This window comes from Pleurodeles waltl, chromosome 9 (genome assembly GCF_031143425.1).
Source record: "Pleurodeles waltl isolate 20211129_DDA chromosome 9, aPleWal1.hap1.20221129, whole genome shotgun sequence".
NCBI classification, from domain to species: Eukaryota; Metazoa; Chordata; class Amphibia; order Caudata; family Salamandridae; genus Pleurodeles; species Pleurodeles waltl.
This window is the reverse complement of record NC_090448.1, coordinates 157,932,617-157,950,563: the sequence shown is the minus strand read 5'-3', so window position 1 is coordinate 157,950,563 and position 17,947 is coordinate 157,932,617. Positions and strand designations below refer to the sequence as shown.

At 44.2% G+C, this 17,947-nt stretch overlaps 1 protein-coding gene across 1 annotated transcript in view; it reads left to right on the top strand.

Moving 5' to 3' along the window:
* The window catches only part of DNAH12 (dynein axonemal heavy chain 12), a 937,015-nt gene that overhangs the window by 182,943 nt on the left and 736,125 nt on the right, over positions 1-17,947 (top strand). Inside the window, exons 18-19 of the mRNA XM_069206470.1 lie at positions 427-612; positions 16,267-16,467. Of these exons, the coding sequence (XP_069062571.1) occupies positions 427-612; positions 16,267-16,467 (387 nt within the window). The remainder of the gene's footprint in view (positions 1-426; positions 613-16,266; positions 16,468-17,947) is intronic.

Below are 17,947 nucleotides of genomic sequence, written 5' to 3'. Positions count from 1 at the left end.
TTATGACAAATCCTACTTTCCTAAATCAGCTAACTTTTGAAAATGTTAGTAATCAATTCTTTAGAGCTAGCTGGACTGTGTCCACTTAGAGTTGGGACTGATTTAAAATGGTAGACACCAGCTGAAACTCAACACATATTCATCAACCTTTATAGCCTTTTCTATATGCACTACAAGTACTATGTCACCTAACATGAACACATTTACAATTTTTTCTGTGAGTATTGAGGACCGGATTTTGTGAAAATTCAGATTAAGCATGCAACATTCCTTGAATAGCTTCCAGAAAATTAACTGAATTGAATAACATTTTTAACAGTGGTTAATGTTGTCATTTTATAGATAATCTGTCTATTGTGCGTATGTAAATATGTGAAGACTGCTGGTTATGTCAACATAATTGCCTACAAATGTTTTCTTGTTTAGGAAGTTATCCCTTTGGTGGTCACCCTCTGCAACCCGGGTATCAGGACTCGCCACTGGCACCAGATGTCCGATATTGTAGGCTACGACTTAACTCCAGACTCAGGAACTACACTGAGGAAGGTTTTAAAAGAAAACCTTACTCCTTATTTGGAGAAATTTGAACAAATAAGTGCAGGAGCAAGCAAGGTAAGCAATTAATGTGCCTGCAGCCTAAAGAAAGGCTTTTGAATCATGCTGGATAGTTTTAGCATCATGCAACATACCATGTGGGATGCATACAACTTCTATTAACAGTGGTTTCAGGTCAAGGGTTAGGCCTGTTTTGAGCACTGTTTATGGGAGCATACAAGGCTTCTATATTCTATTCACATGTGCATACACACTGCTTTTGCCTCTAAAGTGTATTCCTCAGTGCCAGCTTTATTCTTTTTGACGGGGTTCCTGTAAGGTAAGTTGAACAACTACTACAGTGTGCAACTTTCAGATCACAGGTATGAATTCTTATAGAGCCACAAATCTTTCCAGAGACAAAGGGAAGTCTACAAAAATAGTATCTTGCTAAGTCCACCATTACCAGCACTGAAGAAAATGGCACACACAGCCTACATTGTGCACATGGACAGTATTTTAGAAATATTGTCGGGACACTGGACCTGTGATGGTGTGTACCATATGTGCTGTGATGTTAATGGAATACATATGTTTAAGAAAATGGATCATTATTTGAGGAGGCAGTCACTAACCTTAAGATATATTAACACTAACCTGTCAGGGTGAACCCTAAAGGCACTGAACCTCCATGTAGTTGTGGCATAGAGCAGAGTGGCTTAATTTACGACAGTATGTAAAGTATTTGCACAGTGCCAAAACAGTAATAACGGCTAAGCACCAAACAATAAAAAGCCCACTGAATTTTAAAAACAGTGTACATTTTAAAGAACAAAATGACAACAAAATGCAAATGATAAAAATCCAATAATGAGAAATAGAGATATGAATTTTTAACATTTTAAGGAAAAATAGCATCAAAAGCACTAAGAATCAGTGATCTTGTATAGAAGCAGTAGAAGGGACTTAGCAGGGTGATTTCCGGCTGACTTCAATGGAGCGGGGAACCATGCTGATTTGTCCCAGTCAAATATATTGCCTTCTGACTTAGGGCCTTATTTAGAGTTTGGCTGATGTGGTTACTCTGTTACAAAGGTGACGGATGTTCCCTTCTCTGTCTTACAATTCCACTATATCCTACTGGAATCGTAATACAGCGGACGGGATACCCATCACGTTTGTGACGGAGTTACCTGCCCCCCAATCTCTAACTCAGGCCTAGAGTCTTTTTATGTGGAGCTCTAAATCCTCCAGCAGGGCATGTCTTATGCTGTATCCTAGGAAGGTCCATTGAAATTTGATACCTTTGCTGTCAGGTACTCCTGACGGCTGCAGAGGTCTTGGAAGACGAAAAGGTCCTTACTATTCAGGGTTTCTGGAGCTGCTCCTCTGGGTCACTTCTAAGGCTCCTAGACCTCATGGACAGTACTAAGGGATCAGGACTCGTCCCAACAAAGGCCACCAGGATGGTCCAGTTGATACTGGTCAACTGGTCACTTCAGGAAAAGGCCTCTTGCACTTATTTGTGTTTCTATAGCCACACAAGCGCTTAGCCAACTGAATCTTGAGCCACTTCTTTCTCTTGGGCTCAAGAGGGTGCAGCTCCAGCCCTTCATGGCTACTCTCAGGTCATTGAAAACAGATCCAGTCCCTTTTCTGATCTTCCACAGGCCCAGAAAGGGTTCTGAGGAGGGTTGGTTGGAGTCTCACCTTTATGGATAGCGCTAACCAATAGCTAGGCTGACTTGTGGATGCTCTCACTCCCCTCACTCCTAAAATCCAAGATGATTGAATCATTTCTTCCTTCTGACCCATTCTGGTGTCTTCCTAGATGTGTGGCCAGGGAAACGAACTGTCCCCTCTCCTGTATCTATTTCAACCAAACCTGTTCTAAGGGTATCTTCCCTCCCACTGAGTTTGGTGCCAGCCTGGCTAGCGTGGGCTTAGGGAATAAAGGCTGTACAGCCTTCGGATCTCCCTTTACACTAACTATGAATGGGCAGGCTTCACCTGTGTCCCTTCTAAACGAATGAAGTTCCTGCGCTCATCCCTTCTGTCCTTTCTGACTTGCTAGAGATTAACAGTAAGGTTTACGAAGCATTTTTCCCAGTCACAAACGCCCAATTCATATAATTGGCCTTTTCTGAGGTACAAGCCACAAATTACGATTCAGTAAGAAGTTACTGATTTGCAATTTGGGTTTGTAACGCAATACTGATTCAGCATTGGGAACGGGCGCGTTTAGGGTATCCCTTCCAAATTCTGAATCATAATATTATGTATTAATGTTTTGTGTCTGAAATCCAGTTACAAATCATTAATCGTTTACCACCTCCTCAGAGGAGGTGGTAAGTCAAATGCAAATGGGAAGCAGTCCCCAAGGGACCTCTTCCCCTTTGTGAATGCTGACCAAAACATTTTTAAAAGAACTCTTAACCAATTGAACTTACATTTTTTTTCTTTTTTTTTAAAATGCTTCTCACTTTCTTTTAAGGAAAACAGGTTCATTTAAAAAAAAAAACACTTGATTTAAAAGCAATCACAGACGTGGTGGTCTGCTGACCTCAGCAGGCCACCATCCTTGTGATGGCTGTCAGCTCTAAAGGGTCCCAAATTGTGACAACCCTCATTAATATTCGTGAGGTAGGTCAATGTGCGACCCACTGGGATTTGCTAAATTAAGTTTCAGTAATTAAGGATACAGAATACCAAATAACGATTCTGAAAAAAAATCTCTATTTGGAAATCTCCATTCTCCAGTATTAGATTAACTTTCATAAATTCACAAGCTTGAATCATCCTGGTCATCAAGATGGGAGTTCCACTTTATATTCTAAAGCAGTAGAAGTAATCGTAATAGACTGCAAAAAACATTGAATTTAATAGCTTATTCACATAATTTAAAAGGAACGAAACCACAACCAATCAGGTGACAGCACCCTCCAGAACACTCCCAGCAGAGGCATTTTCCCTCAGATTTTCTACTGCACGCCGTGTGACAGGGAGTCTCCCTCAGCTCTGATGAGTTTTCTTCAGAGCTTCTACCAGAACACTTCCAGCTCTGTTCCAATATGTCATAAGTGATAAAAAAAGGATTATTCTGACCCTGTGGGACCTGTTGTAAGAAGAGGGCGCGTTCAGAAGATCCACACACAGAATTTATCTATTGCCTTCAGTCGGCCCACCAGGTAAAAGACTGCAAAATATGCAGAACCTTTTACAAAGACACTTAAAGATAGAGAAGGACTTCTTTTGCGAGGCTCCAAAAGCTAAAACCAAAGACTGTGGTCATATCTGAAGAGGAGGATAGTGACACTTTTGCCACCTTTCAACCTAGATCTAGGAATTAGGAGAGGCCACACCATGGGTCACCTCAAGCACAGGAAAAATGCCTTCAAAAAGATGCATCAACAAGCATCTACAGGCTCCTTTCAAAAGGAAAAAGCTGGAATGACAGAATCCAGATCTGAACATTCCATTCCTTCCATGGGAGTATCTAGGACACCTTTAAAATCCTCTTCTGAGCCTGTTATGAAAAAGAAAAAAACTGGCAGACACATCGTCGACTACGGTGTCATCATCAAAATCATTGTTGATGACTGTGAAAGTTAAAATGAATCCTATGACACTGTCGACAACCAGCTCACCGACTGCATCGACTATGACTACTGCATCAGTGACAACTATGACGACGACCATGACCTCGTTGTCGACGACAACTACAACGTTGACTATGACAGTACCGCCGACAATGGACATGCGGTCAAGGAAGACAACACCCTTGACGAAGACCACACCGCAGACAAAGACTGCATCGTGGACGAGAACCACATCATTGACGAAGAGCGCACCGCCAATGAGGATTGCACTGTTGACGAGCATATCATTGACGAAGCAAGGGAAGCTCGTATCGATGGCACTACCAACGACGACACAGTCGCAAAGACCTCATCGACAAGACCAACAACTTTACAATTAGAGGAAGAAGTAATTTTTTTAAAGGACAAAGTATCCAAATCTCAGTCTATACCACGCCCATTGACAACGTTGTCAAAGAGGCTGCAGTCTACCCTTTTGGTACCGTGCCCAGAACTTACCTTGCCTAGCATTGTGCCTCCTTTCCCCCCATGACATTTGCTAGATGTTGATGATTCAGATAACGATGATCAGGGTCCCTTTGGTACAGCCCACAGCCCATCAGAACTGCTTGTCAAATACCAGGAAGATGGCGAAGAGTACTAGGAGCCTGTGTATCAAGGCCATCAATATGGTAGTCAGCTACATCAGACTATGGATCAATCTTAACATTACTTTCCATCACTGAATATAATCCAGGTACCAGCAACCCTAGTTCAAGACCTACAGGGTATGCTTCATGATAACTCTAGGTGTTTCCTCCTGGCCCTCAATCACTGTGGCCAGTGACGCCACCTACTCTGAGGATGACACCAAGATACTGCTATGCCTCCTCAGGGTGACCTGACATCTTCCTTGTCTCATGAGGATGAAGAGAAGAAGATGAGATTTGTGACTCATGATCTGTAACAAATGAGTAGGATGAGTATCTTATTCCACTGCAACCTCACTGACCTGGTCAGTAAACTGCTCTGCCACCACGTAGCTCCACCGGCAAGTGAAGCCCTTCTGTCCCTGAACTCTGACCTCTGTCAGGAGTTCGAGGCCTGCACCTCATCCCTGGTGTCTAATGGGAGAGCTCTGGTCTTCTGCTAGGCTGCCCTCTGCCTCTTTTCTCTTTTCTGCTCGTTTTTATTCTTTTGTGTGCTGTTCTTTTGTGCCTTTTGCTTCTGCACTTTTCCTCTATCTTTTCCTCATTTCTCTTCACTCCTCCCATTCTCGCATCTCTCTCACTCTCCCCCCTCTCTTTCTCTCCCTGTCGTTGCTGCCCCTGGGGCCCACCCCCTCCTCTCTCTATTTCTCTATCCGCACTGCTGCTGCCCCTGCAGCCTTGCCCCCTTCTTCTCTCTCGTTCTCTATCCCTGCTGCTGTTGCCCCTGCGGCCCCACCCACTCCTTTCTCTCATTCTCTATCTCCGCTGCTGCTGTCCCCGTGGCCCATCCCCCTTTTTTGCATTGTTTCCCACTTCCGCTTCCGTCTCCCAGCTGTTCTCTCCTCACCCCACCTACTTAATGACAGCCGCTGCACGATAGGAAGAGCAACCTCACTGACCTGGTCAGTGAACTGCTCTGCCACTGCCTAGCTCCACCGGCAAGTGAAGCCCTTCTGTCCCTGAACTCTGACCTAGGTCAGGAGTTCGAGGCCCTCCTCGACCCACGGGCTTCTGCCTGCGCCTCTTTCCTGGTGTCTAGTTGGAGACCTCTGTTCTTCTGCTAGGCTGCCCTATGTCTCTTTTCTCTTTTATCCTTGTTTTTATTCTTTTGTGTGCTGTACTTTTGTGCCTTTCACTTCTGCACTTTTCCTCTATCTTTTCCTCGTTTTCTCCTCACTCCTCTCATTCTCGTATCTCTCTCACTCTCCCCCTCTCTCTCTCCCTGCCGCTGCTGTCCCGCACCTCTCCTCTCTCTTGTTCTCTATCCCTGCTGTTGCTGCCCTGGCGGCCCCACCCCTCTCCTCTCTCTCTCTCTCTCGCTCTTGTTCTCTTTCTTTGCCGCTGCTCTCCGCTCCCCTTTTTCATGCCATTTGCAGCTCCCGCTTGCCAGCTGTCCTCTCCTCCCCCCTTCCTACTTAATGGTGGCTGCACGCAGGGAGCTTGATGCTGGCCCATAGAAGGCAAGCCTAAGGCAAGCCTGTTTGCGCCCATCTGCAACCCAAATGTGACCAGTGCCAGAACCTGGTCCTGCTACCCGCCGCCTGTACACATCAGCAGCACTCATCGCACTCAACCCAGGATGCAACAACAACTGCAAGCAAGCATCTCCAGCTAAAACCCACAGTCCCTTCAGCTGCCGCCAAACTTACACCACCACCAAGACCTTGGACCCAGCACATCCCACCGCAACAACTCTCCGACCCCGAAAACTCTGAATTGCATCCTCCTCAACGTCGGCTCCCTCCTTAAACATGCTACCAAAGTCTGGGACCTCCATGACAGCACCACCCTGGACGTCGCGTTCCTCATCGAGACCTGGACCAACACCATCTCAGGCCCGGACATCGCAATCCCCCACCGATACAAGATCTCCTGGAAAGACCGCCCCAGCCGCCCTGGGGAGGGAATCGCCATCATCCACAGGTCCACCGGTCCAACCTTTGCCTGAACACACACTCTGAAGACTCAGAAGAATCCACAAGCCTGATAGAACACCTCCACTTCAAGCTACACACCAGCCCGACATCCACCATCAAGAGAACCCTCATCTACCGCCACCCCCACTTCAAGCTACACACCAGCCCGACATCCACCATCAAGAGAACCCTCATCTACCGCCACCCCTGGACCACGTACACCCTTTGCTGACTCCATCACGGACTGCATCTCCGCACAAGCCATCACAGCCACCAACTACACCCTGCTGGGAGACCTCAACTTCCACCTCGAGAATCTACAAGACCCCAACACCGCATCCCTCCTAGACAACCTCCACAACATAAGAATCCGACAAATCGTGACGGAGCCAACACACTCAGCAGGACACGCCCTCTATCCTATCTTCACTACAGGAACCTCTGCTACCTTCACTCACACCACAGAACTCCCATGGACAGACCACTGATGCATCCATTTCACTTTTAACATACCCACCGTCATCAGACCCCAACACCAACCATCACATAGAAACTGGACAAGAATAACCGACGATCAACTCACCGCCGCCCTCGCCATCGCTGCCCCCACCATCGCACACAACGACGACCCAAACACCGCAGCAAGCACCTTCCCCCCAAATGGATCGTCGACTGCGCCAACACCATAGCCCCCCTCAAAAAGAACAACAGCACCCACGCAAAGAAAGCCAGCTAGTTCACCCCGAACTCCGACAATCTAGACAGACTTGTCTCCGTCTCAAGAAAATCTGGAGAAACATCAAATCCATAGAAGCCCATAGCAACTTCAGAGCCTCCACCACCGCACACCACCAACTCATCAGAAACACCAAGAAAGAAAGCTATGCAAGACAGAATCTCCTCACAAGCACACAACAGTAAGGAACTCTTCAGCATCATCAGAGAGTTCGCCCAACCCAACAGTGAAACAACAGACATCCCACTCTCACAGGACCTCTGCGATAGACTCTTCCACCACAAAATCAAGACCATCTACGACAGTTTCAGCAAGGACAACCTACGCACAGAACCCCCTCTACCAACAAACCAACAATCACCACTTGGACCCCCTCTCACCACCGAAGATACGCTGAGAACAACGAAGTCCATACACTCCGGGGCCTCCACGAACCCATACTCTCACCACATTTTCAACAGAGCCACAGACACCATCGCCCCCAAGCTCTGCCTCACCATCAACCCCTCATTGGCTGCTGCCACCTTCCCCGACAACTGGAAACATGCCAAGATCAATCTCCTCCTCCAGAAACCCTCGGCAGACCCCACCGACTTAAAAACTTCAGGCCCATCTCCCTTCTTCCATTTCCTGTGAAAGTCATCGAAAAAGCAGTCAATAGCCAACTCACTATATTTATAGAAGACCACAGTATCCTCAACATCTCCCAATCCGGATTCAGGAAAAACCATAGCATTGAAACAGCTGTCCTGGCCGCAACAGACGACATCCGCTCCCTGCTGGACAAGGGAGAGACAGTGGTACTCATCCTACTAGTCCTCTCGACGGCTTTCGACAGTCTCCCATCACACCCTGATAAGAAGACTCCACGAAGCCGGCATCAGAGACAAGGCCCTGGACTGGATTCAATCCTCTTCCTCGCAGATCCCACACCCACCAACTGTGGAGTGCCCCAGGGATCCTCCCTCAGACCCACGTTGTTTAACGTCTACATGGCCCCGCTAGCCACCCTCATCAGAAGCTACGGAATAAACATCATCTCCTATGCCGACGACACCCAACTCATCCTCTCCCTCTCCAATGAACCCGACAAAGCTGGACACAACTTCCACAAAGGCATGGAAGCAGTCGCTAACTGGATGAGAAACAGCTGCCTTCAACTCAAACCAAACAAGACAGAAGTACTTACCCTGGGCCCTCAACCCAACATGTGGAACGACTTCTGGTGGCCACACACCCTCGGAAACCCACCCACCCCTTCAGCCAACCCACAACCTCTGAAGCATACTGGACTCTGACCTCAACATGAACCATCAAATCAACTCAGTCACCTCCACCTGCTTCCGCACCCTCTGCCTCCTACGCAAGTCCTTCAAGTGGATCCCCATCGAACATAGAAAGACCATCACACACGCCCTCATCACCAGTAGACTGGACTACGGCAACGCACTCTATGCCGGGATCAATAAGAAACTCTTTCCCGATCCTCACCCACGCACACAAAGCCCTCCACAACACCGGTCCAACCTACCTGAACCAGCGACTCAACTTCCACGTACCCCAGAGGGCCTTACGCTCAGTCCAGTTCTCTCTTGCATAAATACCCCGCATCAGGAAAACCAGAACAGGAGGACGCTCCTTCTCCTACCTTGCAGCCACCGCCTGGAACGCCCTTCCTCTCCACATCAGACAAACCACCTCCCTCCTCAGCTTCACAAAGGAACTGAAGACATGGCTTTTTTAAGAATCACCTCACTGGTAAACGCTACACCCCCCCAGCACCTTGAGACCCTAACGGGTGAGTAGTTGCGCTTTACAAGAACTGATTGATTGATTCTCCTTCAGCACCACAGCCAATTGATTCTCCACCTGAAGATATTGGCAAATTTCACACTCTTATGGAAAGAACAGCAACACGTTTTCACTTACCGATAACAACAAAACAATCTGATTGCTTCCTTTATGATTTTAAAGAACAGGCTAGGAAGTCAGTACAAGCAATTCCTATCATAGCTTATATATATGAGAAGAGGGACTCAAAATAATGAAGACACCAGCTACGATAGAAGGAGTACTACTTCACATTGACTAGAAATATAAGGCACCAGAAGGATCATCAGCTTGTTTCATGGGGCATCCGAAACCGGATTTGCCGATTTCTGGAGCAGCTAAACTCCAATCAAAAAATCCATCTATTTGGATAACCAATCCTTCTGACAAGGAAGGCCGACAATTGGATACTATTGGAAAAAGAGCGTCCACTATGGCAGCCACATCGGTCCTAGCAGCTAATTCCCTTGCAGTTCTTAGCAGATACGATCACCAGATGTGTTCTGACATCGCCACATACTTGGATTTTTTGCCAGAGGACAAAAAATGGAAGGCAGAAAGATTTTGCAGGAGGGTGAAAGGTCAGCATCTGAGACCATAGAATCCGCAATGGATATTGCCTCTACTGGTTTCTGGCAGTCTCAGCAGGTTCAGCAGTTCTCAGAGGAAAGGCTGGATAAAAGCTACTATGTTCTGGTCAGAGGTTCAAACAAAAATCTTGGAAATGCCTTATGATGGTGAGGCTTTATTTTGTAAGCACATTGATGATGCACTGCTTGCTATCAAGTCTGACAGTGAAACAGCAGGATAACTAGGAACCCTCCAATATCGAAAGACACTTTTTCATGGAGCACAGGGACATGGAACATACTCCCTTTGAGGTGGATATCAGCAGTATCAGCCTTATTTCTCCTTCCAACAGCCTTTCTGACCAGGTTTTCCGCAAGGTCAGAGCCATTGAACACCACCATCTGCGGCATACTCCAAACAACAGCCTAGGAGAAAGCAAACCACTTTGACCAGAGACAACACGAGGTAGTAGTGATAACCTTTCAGTATCGGTTACCTCTATGGAGCACCATCAAGTGGGAGCCAGAATTTTGAGCTACAAAACCCAGTGGGAGAAGATCATAACAGACAAGTGAGTCCTAGACCTCATCACATATGGGCACACCCCTGCGTTTACCAAAATACCACCTCCTACACCACCAACGCAATCCTTGCCTTCCCACCTCAGTCTTCTTCGTAAGGAAGCATTGGCTATGTTGGCCAAAGGTGCCATAGAAAAAGTTCCATCTTTGCGGAGAGGAAAGGGTTTCTATTCTCTTTTTTCCTGATCCTCAAGAAATCAGGAGGATGGCATTCCATTCTGGATCTCAGATAACTCAACAAGTACCTCAAAAAGCACACTTTTTGCATAATTGCACTCCAGGAGATTCTCAGTCTTCTCAATTATAAAGATTTCATGACAAACCTCTATCTCCAAGATGCTTACTTCCATATTACAATACATCCCAGGCATCGAACGTTTCTCAGGTTCAAAGTAGCTGGCACTCATTACCAGTTAAGAGTGATCCTGTTTGGTCTCAGGTGCGCACCCTGGTTATTTGCAAAATGTCTTGCTCCAGTCTTTCTCCAGTAGTGGGTTTCTTACGTCAAAAGGGCCTTCAAGTTTTTCCTTATCTCGACGACGGCTGATAAAAGCACTGTCTTTTCACCAAGTGTCTGAAGATACCACAACTTGTCTTCAGACATTTCAAACATTAGAACTCACAGTGAACTTTCAAAAATCTATCCTCTCCCCCTCCTCGAGGATCACTTTTCTGGAAGTAACATCCCAATCAAGGAGTATGTCATAATAAAAGATGCTCCTCTGGAGGGCTGGGGAGCCTATTTACAGGATCTGCAAATACAGTGCAAATGGAGTTCCCAAAAGTCGAAACGCCACATCAGTTTTTTAGAACTCAGAGCAGTTTACCTTGCTCTTCAAGTCTTTCTTTCCAGAATACAAGGTTCATCAGAATTGATCAGAATGGACAATACAACGTCCATGCATTACCTCAACAATCAAGGAGGTACAAAATCTAAAGCCCTCTCACGGGAAGCTCAGCGCATATGGAAATGGGCGTTAGCTCATCCAGTCAATATCAGAGAGGAGCATCTGCCAGGGGTCAACAATATCCTAGCAGACACTTTTAGGAGGACAAATCAAGCATGTTGCGAATCGGAGCTAAAGCAAATGATCATCAACACAATTTTCCAAAGATGGGCGATGCCAGCCGTGTATCTTTTTGCACCAAAGGACGAAAAAAATGCAGCTTCTGCGCAAGTTGGGATCCCCACAAAGGGTCTTGGGGGAATGCGTTTTTGATACGATGATCAGGGATCTTTGCCTGTGCTTTTTCCTAGATCCCTCTTGTTCACAGGTTTATCAAGAAGATGAAAAGGGAGCCTTGTCAGCTCATACTGATCACTCTTCCTTGGCCCAGGCGACATATCTTTACGGAGCTCCTTTTATTGTCAGAGGAATCTCATGTACAGCTCAAGCCTCAGACGGATCTGTTATCAATGAATTGCAGGCAGATTCTTCATCCAGTCCCAATTTCTCTACATTTATTGGCATGACTCCCAAACACAATAAACTCCAACATCTAGATAGTCCTCAGAAGTGTAGGGATATCATGGCAAGACCAGAGCTGAGACTACAAAAAAGACCTATTGTTTGAAATGGAAGCTTTTCTATTTATGGTGTCAAAACCCACTCTTACATCCTAGCTCCTCATTTCCTGAGCATGTGTTGCCATACCTTCTCTCTCTTGTCAAGGCAGGTCTGGTGCATTCTTCCATCAGAGTACGTTTGGCAGCGATTTCTAGATACAGAAGAATTACAGGCTCTCCTTCTAAATGGTCGAATAGACTAATCCAGAAATTTCTCAAGGGGCTCTTCAGAAAATTTCCTCCAATAAGATCACCTCCACCGGTATGGCAGCTCAACATTTTGCTGTTGCATCTTATGAAAACACCCTTAGAACTAATTCAGAAGGCGGATCTTAAATTCTTGCCATGGAAGCTTGCCTTACTTTTGGCTTTAATGTCCGCAAGAAGAGTAAGTGAGCTACAGGCCTTCACATTTTAAGAGCCTTTTCTGCAATTCAAAGATAATGAGGTTATCCTTCAAACTAACCCTAGGTTCATACCTAAGGTGCTGACAGGCTTCCATCTCAATTAACCTGCTGTTCTTTGAACATTTTTCCCAAAAGCACAGACACCTGCGGAAAAAGCTTTGCATACTCTTGAAGTTAAAAGATGCTCAAAGTTCTATATACACTGTACAAAGGATTTCCGCTAATCGGAACAGTTGTTTGTGGCATACAGTAGCCATAATAAGGGAGGTACGGTAAGATGGATCTCATCAACAATACAATTCTGCCACCCAAAGGCTGGCATGCCTCTTCATTCTAAGGTCAAGGTGCATTCCCCTAGAGCAATATCAATCACAGCGACTGTGTTTGCTGGTGTTTCGATTGACAGTGTCTGCCAGGCTGCAACTTGAAAAACCAAGCATACTTTCACGCAGCATTACTGTCTAGATACGGATCACCACAATGAAGCAGAAGTGGGTCAAGCAGTACTTCAACATTTTTTCCAATAAGGTGAGCCTCATATTCTCGAGTGTATAATTTGTACCGACCATCTGCTTTTACTTGCACAGGGTGTTTCTATAAGATGTTGTATAACTGCTTGCTACTCTGATTCAAGCATGCAAATCTATGAAAGATTCTCCAATACTGGAGAACAAATGTGTTACTTACCTGTAACTCTCATTCTTCAGTGTTGGAATCTTTCATAGATTCACATGCGACCCACCCTCCTCCCCCTATAGGCTCTCCTTCTTGTCACAATATGTTTCTTCACACTAGTGCTTCTAAAATCTGTGAGAGGATGCCACTGTTGGGAGTGTTCTGGAGGGTGCTGTCACCAGATTGGTTGTCGTTCTTTTTAAATGTGAACAAGCTATTAAAGTCTTTTGCAATTGTAAGCTATTACGATTACTTCTACTGCTTTAGAATATACTGTGGACTCCCATCCAGACGACCAGAATGATTCAAGCATGTGAAGCATGTGAATCTATTAAGGATTTCAGTACTGGAGAAGAAGAGTTACAGGTAAGTAACATATTTTTTCTAAATGTTTGTTCATCTGGCCCTGAATGCCCCACACCCAGTCTTTCCTTTCCCTAGGCCTAAGCAATTATTAACCTGTAGGAGAAGTTTTCATATCTCATTAAGGCTAAGTACTGGTTGGGCAGGTACTGTAGACCTAATGCAAATTATCCACTTGGAGCTGCAGGCAGGGAAAAAGTAACTTTTTAAAGGTAGCTGTCCTTAATATGTATTCAACATCCAACTTCTCCAATGAATTGTATTTTTTATAAATATGAAAATAGTCTTCGAATGACCTTTGTAGCCTATCCTGTGAAATTCTCTAGATCAAAGTTTATCTTCTGTACTTTGATGTTTTCTAGGATTCAGCTAAAGCCCTACCAGCAAAAATAGTTTTTGGGGTGAAGTCACTGGAGGAACATGCCTATTTTAATTTTACACATGGCCCACTTTTAAATATCAGACACTGTACCTTACTGGTGCCAAAGTGTACTTAGGGGTTACTTGTTAATACTTACAAGCAGTGAGGGAGTAGTCAGAAAATTAAAATACCCCCCACTTTGATCTGTACCTCGAATACTATTGGGTGAGGGAAGCGAATAAACTCTACTCACACTATATGAGGCAACTTCATTCCACCTTCTGTTCATCTATCTCTACATCCTTTAAGCTGTTCATGTATCCATCTATTTACCTTTTCATGCTTCCATCTGTCCTTCCTTTACCATTCTGTCCATCCACCTTTTCATCATTACTATTCCACCAATCCTTCCACTCACACTTCCTTTCATTCATCCTTTTCCCAACTATACATCCCTTTTTCATCCACCCATTATTTCACTCTCCTTTTATCAATTCATTCATCCAAATGTCCATTCATCTATCTACCCATTCATCCAGCCTTTCATCATTCCAGCCATTCTTTCTTTCATCCACCCATTCAATGTTGTTTTATATTTCACCCATCAGTCCATTCACCTTTTCATCCATCTTATCGTGCTTGTGGCCCTTTCTTCTTGTCACAGTTTCTTTCTTCTTTTCATATGTTCTTGATTCCACTCTTCCTGCCAGACCCTCTCACACTCTCAGTAGCATAGCCAGTGTAATGTGGGCCTTAGTGCAATGAAGGAAATGGTCCCCTGGCTGCTATTTGAAAAACAAAATACAGACGTAAACAGGGTTCAGTGTGCAGCTTAGGCCTCTGGGGCATGGTGCCACTACAGCTGCTGCACAAATTGAAGCTACACCCCTGCACACTCTTTCCTTCTCTTTCTCTCATTGTCTCACCTTTTGTTCTGTGATTTGCTTCACATCCCTGACTTCTGTTATGGTGTTCATTTCATTTGTTTTTTTTAAAGGTTTTTTTGCATAGCTGCAGACACACTTTATTAAGGTTAGCAGGGGCAAAGTGCACAGAGTTCTAAATCCAGGGAAACAGATAGGGCAAAACCTGGGTGGAAATCACAAAAACATGGTAATTTTCTACAATATGATAATATTTTTGGAGAGTTGCCTGTTTGCAGCTGTCTATGGCTAGAATTAGGATATTTGGATGCTATTCAGTTACTAAATATTGGAGCTTGTATCGAGGTGGGCAAGGCACTGGGGCATCACAGAAGCCCTAGCCTCGTTGAGAGGGAAAGGAGCAAATGTGCCATGGGTCCTATTAGGTTGACTCAGTGTTAGTACTTTCAGGTTACGTGTAGAAATAGTAATATCTGTATCAAAGTAACACTATGGTATGTTATATATTGCCTTTATGATTTTTAAAAGATATCTGCCATCTTTTGAGACTTTGAAGCCATTTAAGATCGAGAATATGGGGGCAGAGCTGGCTAATCTCCAAGTTGGTGGTCTTTTCATGTAGCTCTTGCCCATTCAGTGCCTCACAGTGTGTTCTTTGGAAATGCCAACAGAGCAGGGAAAGAGGTGCTGCCTTTGTTAATGGAAGAGCAATACCCACTCCCAACATACAACAGAGCTTCGGGAGTCAATATTCATGCATTGTTTTTTCTGAATGTTGCACCTACCACATGGATGCAACATAGATAAGAGCTCAGTGTGAATCCATACTTAGGATGGAGATGTAGGTATGAAAGTGGATTTTCTTGATTATGAAAATGTTTTTGTAAACAACATGATAGATGAATAGAAGTTCAAATTGCACTTAACAAAAGTGTCTAACTCTAATGTTTTGAAATGATCCTTAAACAAAAAATCATTTATTTGTGAAAATACAGACTTCTCATGGGCTATGTCTCCTATCCTTTCTTTTTATAAAGTTAGCAAAAGAAGTATATCATTTTGATTTAGCATTTTAAGAAATCACAAGCTTGAAAATAACCTTTACTTACTGACTCCATAAAACGTATTTTTGAGTATCAAAGACAATTTCAAAGGTTGGAGAATGGCTGATTGCTAATATGGCATTGTGTTAAGTCATGTAATGTTACGTTATTTTATGTTATGTTATTATATGTTATCTGACATTTGTATAGCATAGTCAGTCAATAGTTTTCAGGCTGTATATTCAGGATTAAGTATTTGTGGTTAAACCAGCTTATAAAAGTTGCAGTGACATTTTTTTAAAACAAAGAGTGAAGACAGGCTTTCATTTATGTAGCTTAAAAATAGAGGTAAAATGGAAGACACATTGTTTTACGTCTGTTCGAATCACTTTCATTTACTTAAAATCACTTGCAACTTCAGACCAGACAACAGATAAAAGACTTAATGAAGACTTGTTCGTCAGAAACGGTTGCTGCTGATTAATCATGCTTCCTTTTCTGATCCGCATAGGAATTCTCATTGGAGAAAGCAATGCGTACGATGGTTGATATTTGGGAAGGTATTTCCTTTAGTACAAGCGTTTATCGTGAGACTGGAGTTTCCATTTTGTCAGCAGTGGATGAGATACAGACGACGCTAGATGATCAGATTGTGAAAACACAAACTATGAGGGGATCACCTTTTAGTAAACCATTTGAAAAAGAAATTAAGGTATGTAAATGTAGGAAAGAATGGTTAATTTTTAACTTCTGACATAAATTTCTCTCACTCACTTGCCTGTATAGTCATTGGAAGGAAAGTTTTGTGTCTTTGGTAGCAATGATTCTGGTGCATACTAAATTCCTTCTGCAATTTCTTTATCTACATTGTTATATGGGCTGGAACCCAGGAAATATGATTTGTCAATGTTTTGGCACCCCTTATCTTGTAGGTTCTCACACTGGTGATACCCTATAACAGATGGAAGGGATGATACCTAAGAGTGTAATTGGTGCATCCACACAGATCAGTTTCCACACATCTCCAGAAATGAGTAGACTCCAAAAACATTAGGAAGCTGATTGTAGTTGTGTGGGAAATAAAGAATCTGCAGAGAGAGAGCAGAGTCCATCAGAGCATACGTTACTGAAGATATGTAGCCTTTGCTAAGGGATAGTATTCCCTTTGGAGATTCTGCCTCTTTTGAAAGATTTTTCTGTAATACCTAGTCAATCTCGATGCCATCTTTAGCTCATGCAACAGAATCAAGTTCACCCACACCACACCTGGGCTGACCACGTCAACGTCCACTTCACCTTCGCAGGCAGCGATCATTATGCACCCACCACTACCAACAAGGACACCTGCCGCAGCTGGGGTAAAATCACCACAATGAACCCAATCCCTCAGCACCTCACAACCTAAAACTTCAGAAAATCTAAACCAGGTTGTGCTTTTTATTGGGCAGAGTTGTGAGGCTATGCAGGGCTCACTAATTTGGTATATATTGAAAACAACTTTCTTAGATCTTTATTGGTCCTGCCTAAAAGCATCCTTCCTCTGCGTTGGGACCTGTTCTGCGTAAGGCAAATAAGACCTGTCCTCTACTGTTGGAGACTGAAGCACACTCCTGCTCCTGAAAAAATCTACAGTGCTTTTCTGGAAATAATCAACTCTGACAAGGGCAAGTACAGCAAAAACACCTTAACCCAAATAGGTCTTGCTGATTCCTGAGGAGTTGCGGGACATCCAATGCTGGTTACTAAGAAATGTGTCAAGGACTTCTTCTGGTCTTTCCACTTGAGACAGGTAGTCTGTGATAGGAGGCAAGGGTCCCTTCCGAATTTATGTTCCTCAAGGACCATAGCAAATTTGAGGACTTCCTTGACTACATTACAACTCCACTAGCCAGGCAACAGTTTCTGAAGTTCCGACATGGTACTTTCCCAATTCTCTCTTTCTGTTCAAAATGGGAGAATTCTGGAGTTCGGAATAACATTTGTCCTGTCTGCTTAGGGGCACTTGAAACTGTATTGCATCTTTTATTTTTTTGAGTGGGTGTCCCTTAACACTCTGCGAAACCTCATGGAGAAACCTCATGGAAAAGGCTCTCTTTAATTCATGTACCTGTCTCATATAGTTTTAGATCAAATACTTCCTAGGCTTATTATTTTCCTCACATGATTTGAAACTACTGTTGTTTAGCAACTAT